The sequence below is a fragment of the Pseudonaja textilis genome, chromosome 1 (genome assembly GCF_049901715.1).
Source record: "Pseudonaja textilis isolate UNSWEBS1 chromosome 1, rPseTex1.2, whole genome shotgun sequence".
Lineage (NCBI taxonomy): Eukaryota > Metazoa > Chordata > Lepidosauria > Squamata > Elapidae > Pseudonaja > Pseudonaja textilis.
The window spans coordinates 82,552,180-82,566,322 of record NC_141990.1 but is presented as its reverse complement, the minus strand read 5'-3'; the positions used below and the strand labels follow the sequence as shown (position 1 = coordinate 82,566,322).

General features: G+C 36.1%; 1 protein-coding gene across 4 annotated transcripts in view; it reads left to right on the top strand.

Annotated features, from left to right (window-relative positions):
- Nucleotides 1–14,143, top strand: part of LOC113439673 (SAM and SH3 domain-containing protein 1) — a 571,432-nt gene that overhangs the window by 511,055 nt on the left and 46,234 nt on the right. For all 4 annotated transcript variants that reach the window (XM_087939638.1, XM_087939633.1, XM_026705638.2 and 1 more), the window contains exons 5-8: nucleotides 6,211–6,251; nucleotides 7,428–7,514; nucleotides 9,278–9,390; nucleotides 11,454–11,555. In XM_087939638.1, the coding sequence (XP_087795764.1) occupies nucleotides 6,211–6,251; nucleotides 7,428–7,514; nucleotides 9,278–9,390; nucleotides 11,454–11,555 (343 nt within the window). The remainder of the gene's footprint in view (nucleotides 1–6,210; nucleotides 6,252–7,427; nucleotides 7,515–9,277; nucleotides 9,391–11,453; nucleotides 11,556–14,143) is intronic.

Sequence of the window (14,143 nt, the reverse complement as noted above, 5' to 3'; positions counted from 1 at the left end):
TCTTTCATCTGTAAGTAAATTATCTTGTCTTCACACAGAAGAGTATCATCACAGTAGGTTAGTCATTGGGCATTGTATAATGAAGGGAGATAAACAAAATGCTGTCAAGGGAAGGTAGCAAGGGGCTTTTGTATGGAGGTGTTCATGGGGCCCCAGATGTAAGATGCTGAAACAGGCCAAGCTATTGTTTACAACTGGCTTGTCAGCAGTGGATGGGGTGGGAGTGCAGAATATAATTCATGCTTAATTCTTAATTACTGTAGGTACCTGTGCATTTCTCTTCGGGTATATTTTATACTATGTCTGCATTTGTTATTTATAAATAATTATAGATTTATTTTAAAATGAATTTGGATAATCTCTTTATGTAATTCTTGTTTTATTGGGTAATTTTTTTTCCACATACTGCAGTGTTCTGTATTTTATGTGCATTTGATAGAACAGATACACTGTTTCTAGAGATGGGTCTATTATCAGGGGTGTCAAACTGGTGGCCTGTGGGCTGGATGTGTCACACTCACCCCAGCTCCGTGAATGGGGAAAACGTTGTGAAACGTCAGGTGACGGCAACGTGACACCACAAGTTTGACACCCATGGTCTATATTATCAGTTGGAAAAAACAAGTCTCATGGCACCTTAAGGATTCATTCTTGATATATAATTTTTGTATGAACTATACAGTCAGCTGCTCTAGACCCATGAGTTTTTGTCTATATAGAGTTGTCATGAATACAATAGTCAAACGTTTTGCTTATTTTTAAGCAATGGTATTCATGTCTTAGTATAAGTTTGATATATATAGTTTTATAGTAAACAGATCTTCTTTCACAAAAATCTATATTGACTGGGTTTTTTTTCCTCCTGGGGCAAACCACTGTCTGTAAGTCCTTTTACTATGTGCCTTGGAGGGCATTTCATTTGAAAGCTGGCTAATGAAGCTGTATATAAGAGTACAACAAAACCAAAGGGCCAAAGCTATGGTGTAATGGCATTTGACTGCTTTTCAGACATAACAGCATCAGAACTACTGCCAAGTGTGACTGCATCATTAAGTTTCAGAGCGAGTTAGCCTATGAATGGAAGAACACAAATTATGTCCCATATACATTCATGAAGAAGATGCAGGTTCCACACAGAAGAGTGTAATTGTCAAATCAAACAAGAAGGCCATTCTTGGGCACCATAATTTTTTTTTCTCATGTATTTAAGGAAATTCCCAGCTCAGCTCAGAAACAAGATCCTTACTTTATAGGATGCAGAGTTGAAGTCTGCTTTTTTCCATCCTCTGAACACCAAATATTTCCTAATATAATTATCAAAGTGCTGTGAATGATTTCTTTGGTAGTCCACCAGTTAGAACGTTGTTATAGAACTATATATTTTCAGTGATGATTCTGAATTGCTCTGGAATTCAAGAAAGTAATTCTCCACTAGTCATTAAAGCAGGTGCTTCCAAATGAATCTGAAAAAAATATATAGGTATTTGGTTCAGTTAAAGCAATTCTTAAAATGGCAGCATCTTTTTTTTCAAGCTCACACAGAATGCTGAAGAAGGATATGGCATCTTTAATTTATAGTAGAGTGTGCTGCATATTTCAGGTTGAGAGACAAGCTTGGCTTTCAGCTAGCATGCCTGGAGGCTAACCTTGAAAAACTAAAAATTTAAAACTAAATTTAGGGGCCTTACTAAATTAGATCTAATGTATAATTAAGTAAAATATAATTTATTTTATTTTATTCATTAGATTTATATCTTGCTTTTTTTCTCCATCAGTTCAAGGTGGTAGAGATAAATAATATTTTTTCTTCCAATTTTCTCTCACAACAGCAACCCCCTGAGAGGACTGGCTCAAAGTCACATACTATAGTGAGCTTTCATGGCTGAGTCTCTCCCTGGACTTAATCTAATATAATCAATATGCATGTATTTGATTCTGTCTGCTTTCTCTCATGATAAAATGATAATTTGGCAGCATTTCTGAGGTTGTTTTCTGAAGACTTTGGGGACTTCTAATTTTATACCCTTGAACTTTGTGCATAACAACTCCATTGTGAAATAATCCCTTTCTCTCCTGCTTTTCTTTAAAGTTAAAACACCTTCAGAAGCCTATGTGTTTAAATGGATGGCAGAAAGAAAAAATAATTTGCATTCATTTTTTTTCTAAGCTACTTAAGATAGTGGATACTTGAGACAGGAAAAAAAAACTCTTTATTAAAATTTTGAGTCCAGAACTGAATGGGATTGTCTCTGAACATTTCCAGGCTTTTTTTTCAGTTCTCAAAAGATCAACTCACTATTCTTTGAAATGTATTTATGAATAAATTTTGAGGTATGTGTATTATATTTTTTCACTCTTAGTAATACAAACAAACAAGCCAACCAAAATGGCATAATTCCTGGAAATGATTCACACATTCTTTTTCATAATAATAAGACAGCGCTGCATTTATAAATTGTGCAAATAGTCTTATGCTGTGCTTTGGGAGCATGTTTTCTATTTGATGTCTTTCTCTTGCCTATGGTGCCATTTTTACAGTTGTTTATCTAGACATACCTGCATAACTGGAAAAGCTGGGCATTGTGATTTTTATGTGTTCGAAAAAGACGCACCACTTCTAAGAAAAAGAGAAGCAGAGTATTTGTTGAGTGACTGAAGTCTGTTTCCTTGTCAAGAATAAAAGGAGAAACTCCCAATAAACACGCTTACATGAAAGTGCAAAATAAAGGCAGAGACATGTTGACATGAGATAATTTTGCAGATAAGGATAAGAAATTAAACAGTACAAAGACCTACAAAAATACCTCTCTAGAGCTTATGTCATTTTCTATTTTACTGAAAAGGTCCAAATCTACATCAGGAACTGGCAAGCTTTTCCAAGTTTAGACATTTTTGAAAGGCTAACCTGCTTTTCAAACTGCATTGTTGCCAGTCTGCAGAATAATAGAATAGCAGTCCACACCCTGTTCAGGCAGGAAACCTATACCATTTCTGACAAGTGATTGTCCAATCCCTTCTTCTGAAGGCAAGTCATTCCACTGGTTAATTGTTCTAACTGTCAAGAAATTTCTCCTTAGTTCTAGGTTGCTTCTTTTCTTGATTAGTCTCCATCCATTGCTTCTCGTCCTGCCTTCAGATGTTTTGGAGAATAGCTGGACTCCCTGTTCTTTGTGACAGCCACTTAAATATTGGAACATTGCTATCTTGTCTCCCCTAGTCCTTTTCACTAAACGAGACATACCCAGTTCCAGCAACTGTTCTTTATATGTTATTAACCTCCAGTCCAGAGGTGGAATTCTGCAGGTTCTGACCAGTTCAGGAGAACCCGTAGCGAAAATTTGGAATAGTTCAGAGAACCGGCAAAAACCACCTCTGACTGGAGATTTTACCCTATCCTTCCCCTCCACACCCACCAAGCCACGCTTACAGAACCGGTAATAAAAAAATTTGAATCCCACCACCGCTCCAGTCCCCTAACCATCTTTGCTGCTCTTCTCTGTACTCTTTCTAGACTCTCAATATCTTTTTCGTTGCTTCTGTATCAGAGGTGGTATTCAGCAGGTTCTGACCAGTTCTGGAGAACCGGTAGCGGAAATTTTGAGTAGTTTGGAGAACCGGCAAATACCACCTCTGACTGGAGATTTTACAGTATCCTTCCCCTGCCACGCCCACCAAGCCACGCTCATAGAACCGGTAGTAGAAAATTTTGAATCCCACCCCTGTTCTGGATCCAATCCAAGGAGTTAGTTTCAACTTTCAAAGCTCTTACCAGCTTAGGATCAGGTTATCTGGGAGACTGCCTCTCCCCAGTTAATATTTCTCTGCCTCATCAAGTCGAACAATGAAGGCATGTTGTGGGTCCTCTATACATCTCATCCCAAGAGATGGGACTTCTCTGTAACAGCCCCTGCTTTGTGAAATCTTCTTTGACCCAAAACGAGATTATCTCCATCACTCTCAACATCCCATAAGTCTTTCAAGACCTGGATATGATATCAGGCTTCGACGTCCCAGAAGACTGGGGAGATTTTGCGATAGCTGTCTTATTGTTTTTCATATCATCCTCTACTCTACTCTCCTTTTTAATGGTTTTCAACTGTGGTTGTTTTAATGTAGTTATTGTTTCATTTTAATTAAGTGCTGTACACCACCCAGAGTCATTTTCGTATGAGATGGGTGGCTAAACAAGTAAGATAAATAAATAAAATCTCTCTTAAAGTGGGTGTGTCCATATGCACATACACACACATGTACCACTATCCTTCATACACACAAATGCAAACATATTGTTGGGGGCGTGCATAAGCGCACTAATGTGCCTACCATCCTTGTCCTATTATTTATTTTTATTTTTTTCATATGTATCCATTTCATGTATTCATAACTATGTTTATACTTATATCTATTATCTTGTAAGCGATTGACAAATCAAATAAACAAAAATAAAATAAAATATTCAAATTCAAAAGCCAAATGGTTCCATTCACTTCAGCTGCTTATAAAAAGAATCCTGCTTTAAAACAGCTGAAGAAGCTGGAAGCCAAAGCATTTTGCTCCTAAGCTTTTATCTTTCTTTTTTTGTTAGCTGCTCTAATAAATATATTAAGCGATTAAATGCATTTTTCTAGGTTCCTGTACAAACTTGACTGAAACACTGCTTGATGGTTTAGAAATTGTTATTAAATCTGTGCTTCAAACGACAGAGAGAAAGAGAGAGAGAAATCTTCTGTATTTCTTGAGTCCTTTTGAAAAATCAGATCCTTGGCTGCTGGTGCTGGGAATCTAACCAAGCTATCAATTTTCTTTTTGCAAGCTGTTGTCCTGAGTGTAAACTGCATCTGTCAGGAAACTAGCAGTGGCCTTCTTCCAGTGTGCACCTGGTGCACACCCTGCTCTGGAATTGGTGTGTCAATTGGCTGCCCGGCTTGCGCTGATTAAATTTCTAATCAGGCTAAAGAAAGATGATTTGCCATGTCCAGGCACCGCAGTTACTGCCTCTGCTTGGATGAATTTACTGAATCAGAATTTAACTTCTTGCTATCGTTTTCCCTTTCATGATGTCCCCTACAAATTGATGATTATGTTTTTCATGCTTATAAACAGTTGGCCTCTAATCATTTGGATCATTGACAGGGATTGTGACTGATCTAAAACAAAGCACAATTTAATTTCTTCTTGGAGCTTTTCAGAGGTGATTAAAGACCGTGCACTGCCCTCCACTGCTAATTTTAGAAACTGCACACCAGGATGGTTTGCAAATTCAAAACCATGGGCCAAAGTATATAATACAGCTTCTGTGTGTATTTGAAATGAAATTTCCATCTTGTTTTCCAGAAATATGACAATTACTATCCAATCTGTGTGCTTTTAAACATAAAATACATACTATGAAACAATAGAACAAATACAGTGTTGCTTTGGAATGAAGACAGGATCTGTTTGTTGTTTGTGTGGGATGTTTTCTGTTCGATTTGTGAACATAGTTTTTCTATACAATTGATCATTACTTTTGGTAGAAAGCAAAATGGGAAATTTAAGATTGTTTATGAATTGCAATTTAAATATAGGTAGCCAAATAATGGCAGAGGATCTTTCTGGATTATTTATTTCCATCAAATACTTATCAGAATATGATATGGGAAAGGTTGTTGTCTCTTTAATAAAGGCAAATTAAGCACAGAAAAGAGAGAAACAAACAGAAGAACTTTGTCAGATGCTTGAAAGATTCAGCTGGGATTTATCTCTTAAGTAACTACTCACATTACTCACTGGTTAGCTGGAAATGTAGATGGCCCCACAAGATTTGTGTATTGGAACTACATGTGTAAAATGGTGTTTTTCTAAGAAGTTTTCTGTCTGTCTCTTGTGGCAGAGGGAGAGGGAAGAACTGAAGACTTCCTTTAGTCCATTTCCCTTTTGACCTCACAACTTTAACATTTTTGTCCTCTGTAACATATTTGTCTGCATCGGTCACAAGAAGATCATTTCAAAGCATTCTCAGTGGAGCTGAGCTCATGCCATTGTATGAGCATGAAGCTGAAGCTGAGATGCTATTTCTTCCTCCTGGCTTCATAGGAAAAAAAAGAGGGGGAGGGGATATGCTATTTTGCAAAAAAAAACATTAATTCATTAATTATAAGCCACCCAGCTTTCATGGAGCAGCAGATGTTTGCCACAATTTGCACTGTCTCTTTCTCTTTTGTGTTTTAGGTTCTCTCTCCATAAATCAAGTTCTGAAGAAAGTGCAGTTGGTCAGTATACTTCCTCTTTTTTAAAAAATTTATCTATCTATCTATCTATCTATCTATCTATCTATCTATCTATTTATTGGGGGGGAGCGCTTTGTTTTGAAAAAGCCATAACCAAATGTATGCGAATTCATGATTCTCAAAACAATAAATTCATTTGTTCTTCTACTTAACACTTTTACTTCTGAAAGAGCTTTTTCCTCCAAAATCCACGTTAAGCTCTTAAAAGTTACAACAGCACTGGAAAAAGGGACATATGACCTTTTTTTTCCACTTAACAACTGTTGCAGCATCCCCTGTGGTCACAGTTCAGATGCTTGACATAACTGGCTCATATTTATGACGGTTGCAATGTCCCAGGGACATGTGATCACATTTTATGACCTTCTGATAAGCAAAGTCAGTGGGGAAGCAGAGACTCAATTAACAAGAAAAGGTCATAAAATAGGGCAAAACTCACTTAGGAATTGTCTCGCTTAGCAACAGAAACTTTGGGCTCAATTGTGGTCATAAGTCAAGAACTGCCTGAGGTATTTCCTTGTGTCTGTGATCAATTATGTTGAGTCATACTAAACCCAGAAGAATAAGAGGTGTTTTTATTTAATTGTTGACCATAATCTGTTTTTCCCTAAGTTATGGATGCCTATTGTTCTTCTCCATACCCTTGGCTTTTTCCTTTTCCTTTCTCTTTCCCTTTCCTTTCCTTTTTTAGCAAAGGTCTTCCCTACTTGAAACCAAATATTTTGCAGCCTTTGGATTTCCTTCTAACTCTGTATTTGCTTTAATAAAGAAAATCAGAAAGTGCGTCTTAATCAAATGCTGGACATCACCAGTTTGTAAATGAAATTTCAAAACAGAAAGCAGAATATATTGTAGAATTTTAATCTACATGGTTCAAAACCACTGGAATTTGCAAAAATGTCTGCAGAGATGCAGGTTCATTAAAAAGAAACCCTATATGTTACTTATTTATTAAAATATTTTAATAGCTTTCCTTATTCAAATATAATAAATATGTAGGACAGCTCATTTAAAACTGACGTTGTTTTTGTGAAGGAAAATGCACAATAAAAATATTTTAAAAATAAATAAAACTGATATTGTTTTTGGAGCTGAATGATCATAGTGATTTTCTTTTCTTATTTAAAATCTTTTAAATCGCATTTTTAAAATCTTTAGGTAAAGTAGATTGGAAAAAGAAGAATAAATACTTCTGGCAAAACTTTCGAAAGAATCAGAAGGGACTAATGAGACAGTCTTCAAAAGGTAAAAAAAAATAATGAATTTTTTTTTTCATTATTAAATTGGGAAAGAAGGTTAATATAGCTATTGGGCCCTTAAGCAGGATTTATATACTCAGCTTTAATCTTTAGCAAGGATGGTCATAATTATTTTATAATGCCTTGTGTTCAATGAGTTCCAAAGTATTAGAAAAGTGGGTTATCTACTGTATTGTCACTTATTAACCCTGAGCAAAGCTTCAGGTATTTTTTTATCCCATGGAACAATTATATGCTAATTATCATGAGATAAAGCTCTTTTTAATGTCATTATGCTACTATTCACAAGTTGGGTCTCTTGGGGGGGAAAAAAAGTCCTTTAGCACCCTTCCATTGGAAGGGTCAGCTTAATCAGAGAGTGTCTGAACTTAGGTCAAGCTCACAAAATTCATGGTTCTCTACTTCCATTATGCAGACACTGTCATACAGACATCCCCAAGGTAGGATCAGGGCAACTGACAAAATGTGCATTATGACTATATAAAGCAAGTCCTGATTTATATAGTTGCAACCAAATATGATAAAACCAGTGTTTGTGTTGTCATGTCACAATATATATTTTGTTACCTTTGTTCATCAACTCAGTGTCAGGGCTCCGGTAGTTACCCACATTTAAATCATGAGTCTGTAGCCAGATTTTCAAAGCTTAAAGAAGATTTATTATGAGTAAACATGCTGGTGCTGCCTGGGTGTAACCGACTCTGAGACACATCATTCATTGTCACCCTTAGCCCTGCTTTCCCTCCATCCCCTGGGTGTATCATTCTCCAATGGGACACATCCACAACCAAGAGTCACCAATCATACTCTCCAGTTAGAATTTTGCATGGCAGAAACTTCGTCGCCTAGAAACTATCTATGAAAACATTTATGGAATGCAGTTTTGGTTTTGTAAGCTGCTGCACTATTTCCCCCTTCCACTTCTATTGGCAACTTTAAAAATTCAGAGAAATATTTTATGAGTTGACATTCAGTTTATAGTGACTTCAGCTTTGATAATTCTATATTGATTTTATTATTGTTATGAACCAATGGCATCTTAGATGACTTTGTATCTCATAGATAAAAACATATTTGCAGTTTTAGGAAACATACAATTTTACGATAAAATTAAGTAGTCCATCCTCTCTTCCATATGGCTGCCTTCAAAAGTATAAATTGGGTAACCCTTGATCAATTTTATTAAAATATGCTTTGGTTTAGCAGCTATGGATAGTTCCAATTTTATAAAATTTACATCTTTCATACAAGATATTATTCACTAGATGTTAGAATCTAAGATGCTAAACCTATTAGTGTTTTAATGTTGATAAAATTGTCATAATGTCAAGCAGCCCAGACAATTTGCATAGTTTCCCTATTCAGATTCCGCAAAAAAAAAAATGCATACTGAGCAAAGTGATGTCATAACATGATATTAATATAATATCCTCAATAATTTTCTGAATTGTCACATAAACATCATTATTTTCCCGAATCGTTGCAAATCATATACACATCAAATGAAGCATTCCATACAGAGGAGTTAAAAATAGCAATTTCCTATCTCCAGTGTCATTCTCATTCTGAAATGTTAAGATCATTGCAGTTTTCAAAACTTAAATAAAGATGTTGAAATGTGAGTAAGCAGGGAATTAAGTAGATTAAACATGGGAAATTCACTGGGAAAATCATGCCTTACTTTGCTTGACTCATATTTCTTTTGTATTGAAATACCTTTATTCTTTCATCTTTCCTATTTATCTCCAGGGGAAGATGTTGGTTATGTGGCAAGTGAAATCACAATGAGTGACGAGGAGCGGATCCAGTTAATGATGATGGTCAAGGAGAAGATGATTACTATTGAGGAAGCTCTTGCAAGGGTACAGAATGCAAATACATTATATATGCTAGGGACAAATGATAGGCCTGATTACATCAGGGAATCACAGAATCTTGTGCATAGCATCCATAATTATGAGAATCAAACAAATACAGGGAGTTTCTAAATAGCTGATTTTGTGGATCAAACAGACATTTCTGTCTTCTCCAGGCAGAAACAGAATCCTGAATGAACACATTAAAGATCTTAACGTAAAAAAAAAAAATCAGCCCTGGAAACATTTATTCTATTCTTTAATGTTAATCTGAACAATAAAAAGATTATATATGTGTGTGTGTGTATTCAGGTCTTGGCGTGTTCAGGTCTTTTCCCTTGTAAGATTGAGAGCATCTTGGCAATGTTTCAATGAAGTCCCACTCGCCATCTTCAGGCTGGTGCTTTCAGTTTCGTGCTTGTTCAAAAGCACGAAGCCAAAAGCACCAGCCTGAAGATGGCAAGTGGGACCTCATTGAAATGTTGCCAAGATGCTCTCAATCTTACATGGGAAAAGACCCGAACACACCAAGACCTGCATACCTGTACCTGTGAAAATCTACAAAAACAAATATATATATATGCCCTGCCACATACATCGGACAGACCAATAGAAGAATAAGTACCCGCCTGGATGAACACAAAAATGCAGTAAAAAAGATGGAACACACTTCCTCAATAGTCCAACACATGAAAGCTACAGGTCATAGATCAGCTTCAATGGCACCAAAACCCTAGCTGCTATAGAAAACCCCAGCTACAGAATTATCAGAGAAGCCATAGAGATTGAAAAAAAGGCCTGAAAGCATGAATAGAAGAGGTGACTCCACCAATTATCTGGAAGCCTGCATTCACAAACAAAAAAACCTCCACACCACAAGCCAAGCAAACATATGGGCACAAATAGACACCCCCCCGATACCTCCAGCTCAAACACACCCCAACCAGGCACCCAGATGAAACCTAGCTTCCTAATAAATGATAGCCACCCTTTTACCCGAAGCCAAGCTGCACTAAAAGCCTCCAATACAGGAAACACAACGTTGCCAGCCAATCAAAAAACGCTACAAAACAGACAGAAGATATTAGAAGCACCAATCAAGCAGAACACAGCAAATTGCAAGACCAATAAACACAGACTAAGACTCCCAACCAATCAGGATGAAGAAAAAACCATTCTGGCACAGCATAGGCTAGCACCAAATTTAAAACAGAAACAGATGTGGAAGCCTGACTCACAGACGAACACAATACACAAGCCTGATAATGGCAGATGAGATTCTGCCGAAACGTCGCTACAACTTTAAAAGCACAACTATAATGATGTGGGAAAATACCCAAACAAAGCTGAATACCATACATATAGATACCTGCAAAAACTTAAGAAAACACACACACACACACACACACACACACATATATTACATTTATACAAAACATATTCACAATGGATGAAATTTTAGACAAGACTATTTTCAGCTCGGTAATAATACAGTATATAACTAAAATTCCTATTCATATAAAATTATTTCTCCATTGAGGATTAGGTTTCCAGATTGGTTTGTGCGTGTGTGCACGCAAATATGTGTTTGGATGTGTAATTTTTTCAAAATAGTCTAAACAACAAAGATTCCCTTGTACAGTAGGTTAAAAAAAGATGTGATATAAATGTATTAGAAATATATACATATTTGAATAATACTTGCATTACACAAATATATAAAAATTGTAACTTTATTGTTGTACTGATATGTCTTTTCTTGTATTTTTCAGTTTTTTGATACAGCACTTTTTATATATTTTTCCTTCTTTTGGGCAATGTATATAACATTACCACTATCATTTTTATGTTTTGCCCTTTTTTCTTTTGTTATTAATAAATAAGCAATATAAATAGTTAAATAAATAAACATCTAAAGAACAAAAATACCTTCATAATTGTTTTGTACTGATACTAACAGAGCTTTAATTTCTCCAATAATTATTTGCTTATAAAAAAAAACCCAAATAAATATACTTTTAGCAAGTGAGAAAATTGAGGGATTACTCTTTGTTTTATTTTCATTTCAGCTGAAGGAATATGAAACTCAACATCGGCAATCAGGAAACTTGGATGCATCTGAATGGTCTGAAAGTCCTTATCCGACATTTGATGTTTCTTCCAATTGCAATGTAAGTCCGTAGGATTCTACCAAGTTCATGGTTACTATAGACTTTTAAAAACATACAGTAGTTGAATGTCATTAGAAGAATGGAAAATAAAAAAGACCTTCAAATTGTAGGTAGTCCTTGACTTTCCATCCTTGACTGACCATTTGAAGGTATGACACCCCTCCAAAAAGGGACAACCAAGATATGCTGGTCCAATGGCCTCCCCCTCATGTAGTCACAGAAATGCATATTGCACATTTGGCAACTGGCCTACAGAGTCCATTATAGTGGGGAGATGGCAACATGAAAATGTAATAATTGAATTTATGGCCATTTGACGCATCCCATGGTCGTATAACTGCAATTTGGTTTATGGACCGCTGCATTCACTTAATGACAACCAGAAAAAAATTGAGTCAGTCATGTGGGTGCCTTGAATTATGACTGTCACAGCATACAATGAAAATTCCAGTAGTAGGACTACCTATAGAAATATAAAAGATAAATTCCACAAGGATTGAATGTTGGGTATTTTTACTTCAGAGAAGTTTAGGATAGAACTGGACAGGAACAAAAGTTAGCCAGATCTTATCTTTCTTTCCAAAGACCCACCAGAGGAACTGGGTAATTGGACTTATTTCTAAAGGCAGTCAAATATCTTTCCAGGCTTTTTATTTTAATTTCAAGGAGTCTTTTTATTTTATTCTAGCACTTCTTGAAAGAAAGGTCAACATAAAAGTAGGAAAAGTCCTATTTTACCATTTAATTAATATTGAACTTGCTTCTTCCTCTTCACCTTTTGTTATTTATGGTTTTTCTCATGGCAAATTGAGATGTTTGGTCTCTGTCTGAGCCTAAAAAGAGTTAGCAAGTTACCCATCATCCCTTTATCTGCAGTAAGGCTGCTGTCTGTTACTACTATATTCTTAATTATATGCTCCGTTTAGACCAGTCCATCTCTGACCTTCTGGAACTGTGATGGCGAACCTATGGCACTTGAGCTGCAGGCAAACTTACCTCACTGCACATGTGCGCGCCTCACAGCTGATTTTTGGCCATTTGAGGCCTTTTTTTGGTCTTCCAGAGGCTTGAAAAAAGCCTTTGCAGGCCGAATAGGCCCATTTCATCACTTCCTGTAATACTGGAAGTAACGAAACAGGCCTATTATTCATCCTATAAAGCCTGCAGAGGCTTTTTTCAAGCCTCTGGAAGGCCAAAAAAAGGCCTCAAACCGGCCAAAAATCAGCTGTGAGGCGTAGTACAGGTAAGGGGACAGCAGCAGGGGGGATTGCATGCCCAGGGTGTGTGTGGGAACGTACATTGCATTTTGGGTGCTGGTGTGCCAGCTTGTGCGCACTAGTGCACCCACAATTTTTGGCATAGGAGCCCAAAAAGTTTAGCCACCACTATTCTAGAACATGCCAAACTGGCGACTGCATTGGATTCAGAGAGATTTATTTCAGTATTCTGATAGCTCCATGTCCAGTTTGTAGTTTAGGGAACTTTTCCACATCTTTCTTACTGTGTGTTCTCTAAGAAGTGGTGATGTGTCATGGTGTAATTCAGGCTGACTTTTCATAAATATTTTGTTATACTTACTATGGGTTTACTCATAGAACTAATGTTTAATTTAATTATGACGAGTTCAATAAACTACAATTGATTGAGTTTGTACAAATTAATCCATAAGCCATAGTTTATAATAATGATTAAGTTCACTCAACATATCAAAACAAAATAAAGCATATTACCTTATGATTTAGCATAAATCATAAGCCCAGTCCTGCTTTTCAAGGACGTACTTATCAGATCATAATTTGAAGGAATTTAGAAACCATAATTAATTTCAAATGACCCAATGACCTCTTTACTTCCAGAAGTCCTTGAATCTAGTCTACTGTTCCAGAAATCAATGTCCACAACTACAGATCAAGTTGTACATTTCATAAAGGAGCAAGAAAATCAACTTAAAATTGTTGGAGTTCTCCAAATCTCTTTAAAATATCCAATTTAAAATATGTTGATTCAGCAATAAACCCTTCAATGACTCTCCAGAACAGCAGCCAAACAGACAGCAACAAGTACTTTCACTCCACCCAACATCTTGTCATTATCCTGTCAATAGCAGACAGATAAACAAACAAAAAAGTTCAAGTTCATCTACAGATGAAAAGGACACCACATTTCAAAGTCCAAAAATCTTTCTTGAACCCAAAGAATGTTAAGACAGGAAGTACTCCAATTTATTTCAGAGACTGTCAACCCACCTTATCAGTCAAGGTGGAGCTGGTGTTCTAATTATAATTAATAGTAGTATAGCCCTGTCAGTGTCTGGCGACATGTTATGAGTAACAAGAAAACAAGACTTTCTGAGAAAACTATCATATTTAACACAGACAAATATTAACACAGATGAGATAAAAGGGAGGAGAAAAGTAGAAGGGAAGATTACAATGCTAATATTAAAGGTGTAATATATTAACATTTTTGCTTTTCAGTGGTTCTCTCTGCTGGTGTCTTGTGAAACTTCTAATAAGATCACAAGTTATTACTCAAGTAATATCTGCAAATATAAATATAATTAACAGAAGCAGGGAAAACCATTACTA